General features: G+C 53.4%; 6 protein-coding genes across 6 annotated transcripts; 3 read left to right on the plus strand and 3 right to left on the minus strand.

The window, feature by feature from the left end:
* Positions 1-255: 255 nt before the first annotated feature.
* On the minus strand, positions 256-1,367 carry EV422DRAFT_63706 (uncharacterized protein). The gene is made up of 3 exons (XM_053074264.1): positions 1,129-1,367; positions 868-1,066; positions 256-802 (listed from the first exon to the last, which is right to left on the minus strand). The coding sequence occupies exons 1-3, from the start codon at positions 1,241-1,243 to the stop codon at positions 436-438; spliced, it is 681 nt and encodes a 226-aa protein (XP_052925489.1). The 5' UTR covers positions 1,244-1,367; the 3' UTR covers positions 256-435.
* A 1,412-nt stretch (positions 1,368-2,779) lies between these two features.
* Positions 2,780-3,843, plus strand: EV422DRAFT_567692 (phosphoribosyltransferase-like protein; the record flags this gene model as incomplete). The annotated part of the gene is made up of 6 exons (XM_053072568.1): positions 2,780-2,827; positions 2,959-3,172; positions 3,253-3,502; positions 3,572-3,616; positions 3,686-3,692; positions 3,763-3,843. The coding sequence occupies 6 exons, from the start codon at positions 2,780-2,782 to the stop codon at positions 3,841-3,843; spliced, it is 645 nt and encodes a 214-aa protein (XP_052925490.1).
* Positions 3,844-4,434: 591 nt separating this feature from the next.
* Positions 4,435-4,972, minus strand: EV422DRAFT_496532 (uncharacterized protein; the record flags this gene model as incomplete). Its single annotated transcript, XM_053067881.1, has 3 exons — positions 4,435-4,521; positions 4,594-4,738; positions 4,851-4,972. Coding segments are annotated over 3 exons (354 nt in total), but the record flags the coding sequence as incomplete, so codon positions are not given.
* A 323-nt stretch (positions 4,973-5,295) lies between these two features.
* Positions 5,296-6,737, plus strand: EV422DRAFT_496480 (S-adenosyl-L-methionine-dependent methyltransferase; the record flags this gene model as incomplete). The annotated part of the gene is made up of 6 exons (XM_053067877.1): positions 5,296-5,429; positions 5,504-5,589; positions 5,671-5,709; positions 5,783-6,286; positions 6,349-6,393; positions 6,472-6,737. 6 exons carry the CDS (start codon positions 5,296-5,298, stop codon positions 6,735-6,737), a joined length of 1,074 nt encoding a protein of 357 aa, XP_052925492.1.
* EV422DRAFT_63787 (S-adenosyl-L-methionine-dependent methyltransferase) lies at positions 6,452-8,097 on the minus strand. The gene has a single exon (XM_053074265.1). It carries the CDS (start codon positions 7,914-7,916, stop codon positions 6,852-6,854), a length of 1,065 nt encoding a protein of 354 aa, XP_052925493.1. The 5' UTR covers positions 7,917-8,097; the 3' UTR covers positions 6,452-6,851.
* Positions 8,098-9,048: 951 nt separating this feature from the next.
* EV422DRAFT_63826 (uncharacterized protein) lies at positions 9,049-11,229 on the plus strand. The gene is made up of 4 exons (XM_053074266.1): positions 9,049-9,500; positions 9,557-9,692; positions 9,763-10,519; positions 10,621-11,229. The coding sequence occupies exons 1-4, from the start codon at positions 9,425-9,427 to the stop codon at positions 11,098-11,100; spliced, it is 1,449 nt and encodes a 482-aa protein (XP_052925494.1). The 5' UTR covers positions 9,049-9,424; the 3' UTR covers positions 11,101-11,229.
* The last annotated feature ends 1,011 nt before the right edge of the window (positions 11,230-12,240 follow it).

A 12,240-nucleotide genomic window follows, 5' to 3' on the forward strand; every position in this document is an offset into this window, starting at 1 on the left:
AGCCTTGGTCCCAGGAAAGAGACAGAGGGTGCCTTTGCGAACGAGAACGACAGGAAAGCGGTACCTGGAAGGTACCGTCAGAGAACTCTTATCCCTCGTAGTCTGGACCTGATTCCGAACGACAACCGAGAAAATGACTCTTAGATGAGGTTGATAAGAAAGCGAGGGAATGAACGAGAGGGAAGCGGCACCTGGAGGCTACCCTCTCAAAGCTCTTATTCCTTGTGCTCTATACCTGAGTCTGGACTACGGTCGGAATGTGGATGCCTGACGATTGCCAACCAGATTGCCAACGGAATTCGGCGCGTCCCTTCTTGAAAAGCTTATGCGATGGATTGTACAAGTTGCCATCATCGGCGACGCCTCAGGCAGAGGTACAATGATGTGGATGGCAGATAACCACCACGGAAAATGGGATGTGGTGAGGATTCTAGACTACCTACGGTTACGGGAGAATGCGCCTGGTCTGCGGCCATTGCCAAACACCACCGAACGCACAATCGAGAGGAAATTCTTGGTGCTCAGGACGTCCCGATTGTGCACTCTCATCCGTAGTCGTAGTGGTCGTCTTCCAGGAATCTCAAATGGCGTCCAGTCTTGGTTGATACATTCAGGGTTGGGGCAACCCACCAATCCATGGACGTATTCCATTCTCCCCCTTCTAGCTTGCCACGGCCGAGATGACAGCCGCTGTCGGATGTTTTTCCTCACACGCCCGTGGCAGTCTGGGCACACGGAAGACGTTCGATACTCATCTAGCAAGTAGCATGGAATGCTGTTTCTTGCAAAGAGTGTGCGGAATCTGATTTCCACGATGAGTTAGCATATTATAGTACATAGTAGGTACTACCAACGATAGTCACTCACCCTTTGGTCTTTGATGACTCCTGAAAGCGCATGGTTTTTCCAGCGTCGCTCCAATCACCCAAGATGACCAAAAAATGCTTTCCATACAGGCGTCGCATGTTCTTGATGAGCTTGCTCTCAGACTTTTGCCGCAGTGAGAACGCCTTGAATCTGCGAGCCACGTGAATCTCATCCTGGTAAAACTCATCCAGGGCAGGATCTGGGATATGGATGTCGGCCCATGCATTACCAAATTTGAAGACGATGCATGATACATCATACCTGCATGTTCGTAATCCACAATGAACGCTGAGAACACCTCGATGTTCATGCTCTTGTGCGACGAAATATGTGATTCCATCTCAGCGATGCCGGCATTGATCTTTCGCTCTGTCATGTCTCTTTGAAAGTACCGAGACTTTGTCTCGACCGCCCGTTGATTGGATGTGTATCTGATACGGGGTGGTGCATTGTGAGAACGCTGCAGCGGAATGTCGAACGAAGGGGATCGTGGGGACGGGGACAAATTTCAAAGTGACGTTTTCTTGCGACGGTGACATGTCGTAACATGACCGCAATCTGGCATCTGCGGCATATGTAAACTGCGGACGGTCATTGTATTACAGTATGTATTCAGATTTTCTTCCAAGGGCTCCCAACTTCCATACCCAATCTCAAAGTCTAGACTGCGAGCGGCTTTTATGTATTGATCTAGTATTTCGGAGGTCATACGCTTGCCCTGCCATCCGGGAAGAGCGCACGCATCCACTCGGTCGCTGGGACGTCACTATGCAACGTGCGGCATCCTATGGACAAGTACAAATTCGATTACGGTGAGGTTCGTGCGTAGTGCCCGGCAACCGAACTGGCAGCGATAGGTCTAGGTAGCTGCCCCAATTCTGAAGCGTTGCGATGCGATGGATGCAGACCGTGCGAATCTCCCGGCGGCTAAGGTGGGGCGGGCCTTCAAGGGACACTAAACCAGCGGCCTGACGTCGTTGCGAGACACCGTGTGTTGGCCCACAACTACCTCAGGCTTATCACTTAGTGTCTCGCAAGTCCCAGGGTGACCGTATCGACGCCGTAGACAAATGCCCATAAAATGCCATCACCCACAATGCCCTGATGTTCCTCGCCGACTGTGATCCGATATCCCACTAGACCCGCCGTAGTTAGTCCAGCCTAGCAATCCAAGCTTTGCTCGATCTGAGATAAGACACAGCTCAGTAACGGCGTGAGTATCTTCCCAAATCGCCGGATCGCATATCAAAAGCTCTGGTCGCTTTGATGGCGAGAAAATCAAGCAATTTCCTCAAGCAATCCTCCTCGTCGTTCGTGGCGGAGTTATCGAAATAGAGGTCGATTGTCGCATTGATCAATTCTGGACTCGTTCTTCTGGAATGACTATAGCTGTCTGCTCGGCTTCATTCTCGTCGGCTATCGACGTCAATGGTTCCACGTATCTGGGCTAAACCCTTCCAACGTAGGTGTACAGTTGACCGAAAAGACTTCGGCAGCCTGTTTGAAGGTCTCGTGTATGCGACGAACCCGTCTTATCCGCTTGCGGCTTCTTCAACCGATGTTGACGGTTGACGGTTCTTTGCAACACGGCGATGAGGGTGCAGGGAGAGAGGTTGTGGCGGACCAGTTGGACCAGGCAGCGACTTACCAGCGACCGGGCAGGAACTGCAAACCGGGCTACGATTTGTAGGAGCGACGGCTGGCGACGGCGCTCAGTATGGGTTGCCAGAGGCTCCAGATCCAGAGGGGAATGTTCTCAAAAATGCCCCAGTTTCTGTCAGCGTTTCTGTCATCGACGGGCTTCGAAGTTGTCCGCGTACGTTTTTCTGCTGGCCTGCGGTGGACATTGGACCCTCAGCACGTCGGCTCAAATACTCCACCTCTCACTACATATCCAGGAACAGCAGCCATAATGACCCAGTGTATCGATATCAAGGACAACGACGGCTATGACTTGGAGGTACCATTCACCTGAGTTTCGAAAGTAGAACAATGGCTGTTGGGAGTTCGAGCAAACCCTGACCGTCAGGGTCTATCCCATTCCCAACGCCCGCTTATAGAGGCTCTAACACACCTTTCCCACCTCCATAGAACTTCGTTCTTCCCACGCACTATGCCCGGGACCTAGAGCGTGTGTTGATCCCGTATGGCCTCATCCGCGACCGCATCGAGAAACTCGCCGCTGATATAGCCGCCGACTGTACCAACCCCGTCGTGGCCTGCTGTGTGCTGAAGGGCGCACATGGGTTCTTTGCGCATCTGATGGAATCACTGAAGAAGCAGAAAGATCGCAAGGCTGAGTCTAGTACGTTCTTCTTCTCGGTGGTATCGCGGTGCCGGGCCTTTGATATACTGTCTAACGCCCGGCCCTCTTCCACCATTTAGTCCCCCTCAGCTTCGAATTCATCAAAGTAAAAAGCTACGAAAACACTGAATCGACCGGCAACGTCTACATCTCCCTCTCCGAGGAGGACATGAAGTCCTTCAAGGGTAAAGACCTCCTCATCTGCGAGGATATCATCGACACGGGGCGGACGATGGTCGCGTTGATTGAGAAGCTGAAGAAGTATGAGCCCGCTAGCATTCGGGTCGTGAGTTTGTTGTTGAAGAAGACGCCGAGGAGTAATCAATATGTGTAGGTTTCGGGGGGGAGCATGTGGGTTGAGCGTGGACGGGAGTGATGGCTGATGAGTCGGTTTTGCAGGCCCGAGTATGTCGGATTCGCTATCCCGGATCTGTTCGTCGTTGGGTAAGCTTTTTCTTGGTGGTGCATCTCTCTTCTGAACTGAGTCTCACTTTCTTTTCCATTCTCTTCTAGATACTGCGTACGTATAAGCCCTGGTCATCCGACTGATCGATTGACGCATTTGAATAACTTCGAGTTTCCCCCCACAGCTCGACTACAACGAACACTTCCGCGACCTCGACCACATCGCTGTCATCAGCGAGCACGGAAAGCAGGCGTACGCTGTATAGCGGTGTAGAGTAACGCTCCTGTGTCAGTACATCATTTTCCACACACCTTTCGCTTGATCCCCTTAGTTAGCATCAGAGTACACTTAGAGTAATATATTTAGCGTAATTCATTGAAAAGCGGTGTTAAAGCGTCGACTGTTCATGTCTCCTCATCAACATCAAACCTACCAGTTCTCAATAGACTCCAAGTGCGAGCTCACCAACTTTCCCATTCTCTAACAACTCAAATGTGTACAGTATATATACGTGTGTGCTAAATACCCAAAAGTGCTCGTCTCGTCACCCAGATATTCCGCTTGAACGGAGACAACCCCATCCTACTACGTCTTCTTTCTACGTACAGGCCTGCCCCTCCGGCCCCGACACCCTCGGGCTCTGCGTCCTTGACGTTATGGTACAGATTGTGTTCCGACCGATTGTTTTGTACGGTGGCGATGTGCGTATGGAGGGTTCGCTTCCCCGGCATGCCGATTGCCTTCTCGACGTCCACGGACCCCCCTCGAATAGTTCTGTGGTCACCCCGCAACCCACATAACGCGCATTGATAAATACAGATATTCCATCCCCACCACCCCTTTTCTTCTCCTCTCCTTACGTCTCCGCATCGGCCTCATTCTCCTTCTCCGCGGCCGGGTCAATCGTAAACCTATGCCCACACTTGACGCAGGAGTAGAACAGCTATCACACATAGTCAGATATACGCCCACATCGTTCCCGAAAGTGCGACGCAAGGTGTTGCGAGGCCCGTACCTTCATAGTCGCATCACGGTGTTTCGACCTCGAATGGTAAAACACCGCTTCCGTTGAGGTGCAGTCGTACTTTGGACACTTTATATTGTTGGCACGGGGGAAGGTTGGGTCGGAGGCGAGGGCTACCTCTTCTGCTGTTTGTTCACTGCGAATAGGTAAGTATTTCAGTATAGATTCCCTCCGTCCTTGTCGCAGGTGGAGTTCACGAAGTAGCTAACACTTCTTCCCACACAATCATGTGATAATTCACAACTCACCGAGCAGTAGCAGAAACAACATGGGAGTAAACCTGCGTGAACTCCGCCTCCTCCGAGTGATTGCAGTGCCTGCAGTTGAATGTCAGTTTCCGCTCTGCGCGGTCTTCTTTGGGGTAGAGGAGGTTGTTGCTGGTAGGTGGTGTTAATAGTTATGTGTGATCGCACGGCGGGTGGGAGTGAACGCACCATTCTGAGCAGAATCTGAAGGCGGACATATCAGCAAGGAGGTTGAGGGAGGGTCGGCTGAGAGAGTGCGTGGGGGCATCAAGGGGGGAAATTGACCATGGGCAATGGGCACGCAACTGGAAGACGCTGGAGCTGACAGGGCTGACAACTCGCGCGCGACTTGCCCTTCCCAGAGCCCTTCCCCGTTTCCTTTCGATTCGGCTGGACGGTGTAATTGCGAACACCTCGCGAACTAGCTGTACCTTACCATACGTCAGAAATGACCCCGCCACCCGAAATCCGCGCCCTAGAGTTCTTCTCCGGCATCGGCGCAATGCACTACGGCCTCCAATGGGCCGGCGTCAAAGGCGACGTTGTGGCTTCATTCGACATTAACCCCGTCGCAAATGCGTGGTAATGGAAATAAGTCCTCGGAGGGGTTTTGGTTCTACGGAATGCAATGCTCATATATTTCTCTGGGCCCTCAGCTATCGACATAATTTTGGGATAGAGCCGATACAGACGCTCATTGAGACGATGACGGAGAAGAGGTTGGAGGGGTTTGGGGCAAATGGTGGGTTGGGGTTGGGGTTACAAGGCTAGGGATAGTGTGCATCGATGTTTGGTTCGGTCCGGGCTGATGATTCGTTGTTAGCTTGGTTCATGAGCCCGCCATGTCAACCGTATACCAGGAGTAGGTAAACGAACGCTTGAAGGAACACTGACTGCCAGCAGAACTTCCATTAACATCAATCCCTCGCACCCAGCCGGTAAACAACTCGACACAACCGACCCCCGCGCCGTCGGCCTCCTTCACCTCATCCGCCTCCTCGGCACGCTCACAACCCCTCCAACCTACCTCTTCCTCGAAAACGTTCTCAACTTCGAGTCCTCCCAGACCCGCTCCCTCCTCACCCAACAACTTTCAAACCGCGGGTACGACTTCACCGAGTGGTTTTTGACCCCGACGCAGATGGGATTGCCGAATGATCGCGGGAGGTATTATTTGACGGCGAGGAGGGTTAGGGAGGCGGGAGAGGATGTGGGTGTTCCGGAGTTGAGGTTGGTGAAGGAGTGGCCGTTTGGAGGCGCAGGGGTGAAAAGGAAGACTGTGGGGGAGTTTTTGGAGGAGGATGGGGAGGGGGAGTTGGTGAGAAGGTATAGGTTGCCCGAAGCTTTTGTAAAGAGGAGGCAGGCTTTTAGTGAGTCAGCGGTTGTGACTGCGGATGATGTGCGAACGTCGTGCTTCACGAAGGCTTATGGGCACCATGGTAAGTTGGCAAGTTGGTTTCCGAGGATTGTCGTTTGCTTCTGATCCGACGTCAACATCTAGGACTAGCGGCCGGATCATATCTCCAAACCAAAGGATTCGATGTAAGTTGCCCCCATATCTTTGAATCGTGGTCCTCAGAAACCGCCAACATGCTTTCCCATCGGCAGGAACCCAAACGCCTAGACGAGCCCTCAACCGCCATCGACCGTCTCGGGCTCCGGTGCTTCACCCCAACAGAAGTTGCTCGTCTGCACGGGTTTCCCATAGATGACCGCGCACCCGCCCCGCCCCGTCCAGCGGCAGCGGTAGCAGAGCGTCTGGCGTATAAGTTTGAGTTCCCGGAGGAGGTCACTACGATTCAGCGGTGGAGGGTTTTGGGGAATAGTATGAGTGTGGTGGTGGTGGGGGAGTTGATGAGGTGTGCGTTGTTTGCTGATCATGTGGTTTGAGGTGGGAGATAGAATGGTATATGTAGATACCCGAGAAAACAGATAGAAGTGTACGGAATTTTGAACAAATGAAGTAGAGTAAGCTATTAGTATCAATGCATCGCTGCATAAAATCTAGCAGCAGCCTCCGGCAGCGGGGCTGCTTGAGCTACCGCCAGGGACCGGCGCACAGTCAAACGCCCCAAAATGCACACTACGATCGCCATCCACTTTGAAATGTTTCCCCAACCAAGTCCTCCCAACCATATCCGCACTATTCCCACACACCAAAACCGGCTTCCCCGTCACGAAGGTATGATGATCATCCAACTCATACGCATGCGTATGTCCCGGAATCGTCCCCAAATACGTGGCAACCTGCCCATAATCCTCACACAGCGTCTCCAACGACGGCAGCTTGAACAACCGGTACGTGATTGAGTAAAACTTGATGTTCCCGCATAGCTCCGCGATCGCCGGGTCCCGCAACTCGATAGGCGCGGATGACAACGCCCGCGGGTCCGTGAACCCGACTTTATGGCACAAACGCACGAAATCGTTGATGTACAACGCGCCGGACAGACATTCCCCATAGAGGATCTTATCCCCCACCAGCGCCTCGGGCATGCGACGATCGCAGTACACATCCGAGAAGTACATCTCACCGCCCTCCTTGAGCGCGTTGTACACGCCCCGCAGCACCGCTTCCTTGTCGGGAGAGAGGTTGATGACGCAGTTGGAAATGCAGAGGTCGATGCTGTTGGCCGGGACAATGGCATCTAGATTTTCGATGTAGGCTTTCGCAAATTTCACTCGAGGGGTGTAGGTGAACTGCTTTGCAAAGGCGGGCAGTGCGTCCCTGGCGACTTTTAGCTGCTCATCGGTCATATCCACGCCAATCACCTCCCCCTTCTCTCCCACCAACCCGGCGGCGATATACACATCCCTGCCTGTCCCGCATCCCAGATCTAATACAGTCAACCCCTCGATCCCGAGCGGGATGGGGTTCCCGCAGCCGTAGTAGCGGTCGGTGACTTCGGCGGGCACCTTTTTAAGGGCGGCGCGGATGAGGGGGTGCGGGGCGGCGGAGGTGCAGCAGGCGGAGGTTTTGAGGTCTTTTGTGGAGGAGAGGATTTTGCCGTAGTACTCTTGGACGTTTGCCAGGACTGTTGAGGAGGGTGTTGGGTCGGTGGCCGTCATGGTTGCTGTGCTGGTGGATCTGCTGTGCTGGTGGATCTGCTGTGCTGGTGGATCTGCTGTGCTGGTGGATCTCTCTGTGTTGCGGGACCCACCCACTCTGAAGTGCAGTCCGTGGGGAGAGCTTTTCTCGTTGATCCTCTTGCTCCAGCTCTTGCTCAAGTTTGTCGCAAGAAGGACGCGGTGAGTCACCCACCGCATTCGACCGCTTTTTCTCTCAACTCAACCACCTCAGGCAGGTAGGCAACAATCCCTACACTCGCAAATACTGTACGCTCAAGAGAGCAGGCGCATAAGGTCGCCGCAAAGAGAGACTCCCAGTATACAATATATATAGAGGTAGCCGCCGCACAAAGAAAGGTAGAGTATCTAGAACCACTGCTTTCCGCTCGTGAGCCGGTATAGATCACTTTAACAACACCACCACCAACAGAAACAAAATGTCTTCTTTCGACCACATCTTGAAGAAATCCGGCGTGGTCGCCACCGCAACCCACCACGCCGTCGCAACCGACCTGCCCGCCTGGATCGCCACAATCACCAACCTTAACGGCCTTGCTACAAAGACACTTGTCGTCAAACCTAAGGGTGGGAACTTTAAGGGCGACGGTTATGTCCTGGGAGTTGCGCTCAGTTCCACTGAAGTTGCTGCTTCGGCTGTGGCGAAGAGTGCGGGGGCCAAGGAGGGACGGGTTGTTGGGGATGATGTTAGTGAGAAGGTGTTTGGAGTGACGCGCAAGGATGGTGAGTTACAGTGATCGGCGAGGGCGAGCGTCAACGTGCGGTCGATTCCCCGCAAGGGAGCCAGAGCGACCTGGAGCGAATGGGCGAGTGACACGAGGCGCAGGCTGGTGAGCTATAGACGAGCCATTGTTCCGAGCGATACCGAAGGCCACCAGAGCGAACGCCTTGGCGAGCGGCGGCGGAACTCGCTCCGCAGGCGACAACTCTAGCGAGTTATGCGAGCATTGAGTGTGAGCGACGCCGAACGGTCGACTTTATCACGCGTCGCACAACATTCTGTTGCGAGTTGAGGGTATCGTTGTTGGTGGTCGGATGACAAGCATATCTCGTCCATCATACACGCATCACGACCATTACTCAACACGCACTGACACCCTTCCCTCGTAGTCACTCCACTTCACATTGCCAACTTGGAGGACAAGTCTCTCATTACGGTCGTTGTCGACTCGGCTCTGTTGGACCTTCCCGGCGACAAATTCGTCGGATTCCGCGCTGGCGCAGACGACCAGAGTGTGTTGATCACCGTCACCGACCTGAGGGCGTTTTTTGACCGGTCCGGCGTCACATACACATCCGTTGACTTTGCGAGCCTCGCGACCGCCAAACCCGCCGCGGGAGCTGCCAAGCCTGTGAAGGCTGACAAGGCCTCGAAGCAGGTGTCGAAGCAGGAGAACACTTCGGACAGCAAGGAGGTCCTGATTGGTCTGACGGTGAAGAAGGCTGAGGACTTTCCCACTTGGTACCAGCAGGTGCTGACGCGGACGGAGATGTTGGACTACTACGATATCAGTGGATGCTACATTATTCGTCCATGGGCTTTTAAGATCTGGAAGGCCATTCAACGTGAGTTCCGGGTTTCTGATCTTGTGGGGATCGGTGATACTGACTCTGACGCACAGGATTCTTCGGCGACGCCATCGAGGACCTTGGAGTCGATGATTGCTACTTTCCCATGTTTGTGTCTTCAAAAGTATTGGAACGCGAGAAGGACCACATTGAGGGATTCTCTCCCGAAGTCGCATGGGTGACAAAAGCGTACGTTGATATGAACATTGCCGTTTGCACACTGAAGTTGATATCTCACTTGGCCGAACTCTTCATACAGTGGACAATCCGACCTCGCCGAGCCTGTTGCCATCCGTCCCACTTCCGAGACCGTTATGTACCCCTACTTTGCATCCTGGATCCGCAGTCACCGCGACCTCCCCCTCCGTCTCAACCAGTGGTGTAACGTCGTCCGATGGGAGTTTAAGCACCCCCAGCCCTTCATCCGCACCCGCGAGTTCCTCTGGCAAGAAGGCCACACCGCCTTTGCCACCAAGGAAGAGGCCGATACGGAAGTCTTGCAGATCCTCGACCTCTACCGCCAGGTCTACGAGGACTTCCTCGCCGTCCCCGTCGTCCCCGGCAAGAAATCCGAGAGGGAGAAATTCGCCGGTGGTCTGTACACCACCACCGTCGAAGGGTTTGTCCCCACCACCGGCCGCGCCATCCAGGGCGGAACATCCCACTGTCTGGGCCAGAACTTCTCCAAGATGTTTGACATCTTGATCGAGAACGAGGCCAAGGAGCGCGTGCATGTGTGGCAGAACTCGTGGGGATTGTCCACCCGTACCATCGGTGTTATGGTCATGATCCATGGTGATGATAAGGGGCTCGTCCTCCCTCCCCGTGTTGCTGCGGTGCAGGTCGTCATTATTCCCGTTGGGATCACGGCAAAGACGTCCCAGGAAGACCGCAAGGCTCTGGCGGCCAAGGCTGACGAGCTTGTGAAGGACCTGCGGAAGGCGGGTATCCGTGCCAATAGCGACACGAGGGAAAACTACACTCCTGGATGGAAGTACAACCATTGGGAATTGAAGGTAAGATCAAAGCCTCGATGCTTTGGAGTGATGCGCAATTAGTTGCCCTTGAACTCGGACACCGGAACTCACTGTCCCTCCTATTCCTGTCTATCTGCCAGGGTGTCCCTGTCCGCCTCGAAATCGGCCCCAAAGACCTCGCCAAAAACTCCACCCGCGCCGTCATCCGCCATGACAGCTCCAGCCAAGACATCCCTCTGGCAACCCTCACATCAACCCTTTCCACCCTCCTCGAAACCATCCAAGCCGCCATGTTCACCAAAGCGCGCGCCGAACGCGACGCACACCTCATCCGGCTCGAAACCTGGGACAAATTCGTCGAAACCCTCAACAACCGCTGCATCATCCTCGTCCCCTGGTGCGAGCGCGAGGCATGTGAGGAGAGCGTCAAGGAGCGTAGTGCACGCACGGCGGCCGAGCAGAGTGGGGAGGATGAGGATGAGAAGGCTCCCTCTATGGGCGCCAAGACGCTGTGTATTCCATTCAAGCAGCCTGAGGATGGAGTGAAGCATGGCGTGACGAAGTGCTTTGCTTGTGAGGAGTTGGCGAAGAGTTATACGTTGTTTGGAAGGAGTTACTGAGCGGATTCGGGTTTCGATTGACTGTCTCTTCCATAATGATGGTTCTGTTCCCGGTTGAACACTCAATTCCACTGGTCTTCCCTCCTAACATCCTCCTTCACCGTATCTAGTATCCGGCATTATTACATTCTCTCTTCGTGTCTCATTTCCTATGCGTCTTTGCATATAGCATACATATTTGCAATAGCCATCAATGACGTGCACAGAGTTCATCTGTTTTCTGAACCAACATCTATCCTCAAGAAGATGGAGGATAGATGAACCAACATGTATCCGGATCTTTTAATGATTTAGGCCGCGTGTTGTATTGTTTGAGTAACGAACTGCAAGCCGGAAGGACAGATCACCGCGGTGTCGAAATATTATTACCTCTCCCAGTGCCCGCCGTCAATACGGCCTAATATTATTCCTCCCTGACGACGCTCAGCAAAACCCTAGCATTGTTTGATCTCACCCAATCTTCCATTTATTACACCCCTGAACCTAAAGGGATTTGAAACGCTCAACCTAAAATTTCAGATTGTTCTACCGCCCCCTTCCTGAGTCCTAAATCCAGTAACGCACGCCAGAACCTTGAAATAAGGAAAATAAGGAACAAGTATTAGCCCCCCTCCGTCACACGCTCCCCGGTCACGGTACCTTTACACAGCCACTCAGCAAGGAAAGCCCCATTGCAAACCCCCTTGCCCGAAAAGCCCTGCTCTCCACATTTGCGAGTATAAAAGGCCAAATACAAGATGTGAGGCCTGGCGCGTATCGATTCTTCATTCTTGAACGAGTGGAACAGCGCACAGCACAGTGTTTCCGGAGCACAACGTATATACATATACATATCTCGCACCGCAGCAGAGAACTCAACCGCCGAAACCTACGCAACTGCTCAAACTTCTCGGCGTTCGACAACGTCGGAAGATCTCTGACCGTCAAATATCTGGCGACACACACCGGCCTAAAATTGACACGACTCGACCCCTTCCAATAAATCACATCTAACCATGATCCCTCTTGGACGTTCGATCCCCAACGTGCCAACCAACACCGCTGGCACTCCCGACTCTGCAACTGGAGGACAGATTCCATCCGACTTCAACCCCACCCGTCGCAGGTCATCCATTGATGTAAGTCTTGAAAAGTAGGGGC

Source organism: Fimicolochytrium jonesii (assembly GCF_025526975.1).
Source record: "Fimicolochytrium jonesii strain JEL569 chromosome Unknown EV422scaffold_12, whole genome shotgun sequence".
NCBI lineage: Eukaryota > Fungi > Chytridiomycota > Chytridiomycetes > Spizellomycetales > Powellomycetaceae > Fimicolochytrium > Fimicolochytrium jonesii.

Coding starts and splice junctions, on each gene's coding strand:
- EV422DRAFT_63706 (XM_053074264.1), bottom strand. CDS start 1,243: ATGACAGAGCGAAAGATCAATGCCGGCATCGCTGAGATGGAATCACAT. Junction 1,067..1,128: donor TGTGGATTACGAACATGCAG/GTATGATGTATC, acceptor TCCATATCCCAG/ATCCTGCCCTGGATGAGTTT. Junction 803..867: donor GAGTCATCAAAGACCAAAGG/GTGAGTGACTAT, acceptor CGTGGAAATCAG/ATTCCGCACACTCTTTGCAA.
- EV422DRAFT_63787 (XM_053074265.1), bottom strand. CDS start 7,916: ATGACGGCCACCGACCCAACACCCTCCTCAACAGTCCTGGCAAACGTC.
- EV422DRAFT_63826 (XM_053074266.1), top strand. CDS start 9,425: ATGTTGGACTACTACGATATCAGTGGATGCTACATTATTCGTCCATGG. Junction 9,693..9,762: donor GTCGCATGGGTGACAAAAGC/GTACGTTGATAT, acceptor CTCTTCATACAG/TGGACAATCCGACCTCGCCG. Junction 10,520..10,620: donor ACAACCATTGGGAATTGAAG/GTAAGATCAAAG, acceptor TCTATCTGCCAG/GGTGTCCCTGTCCGCCTCGA.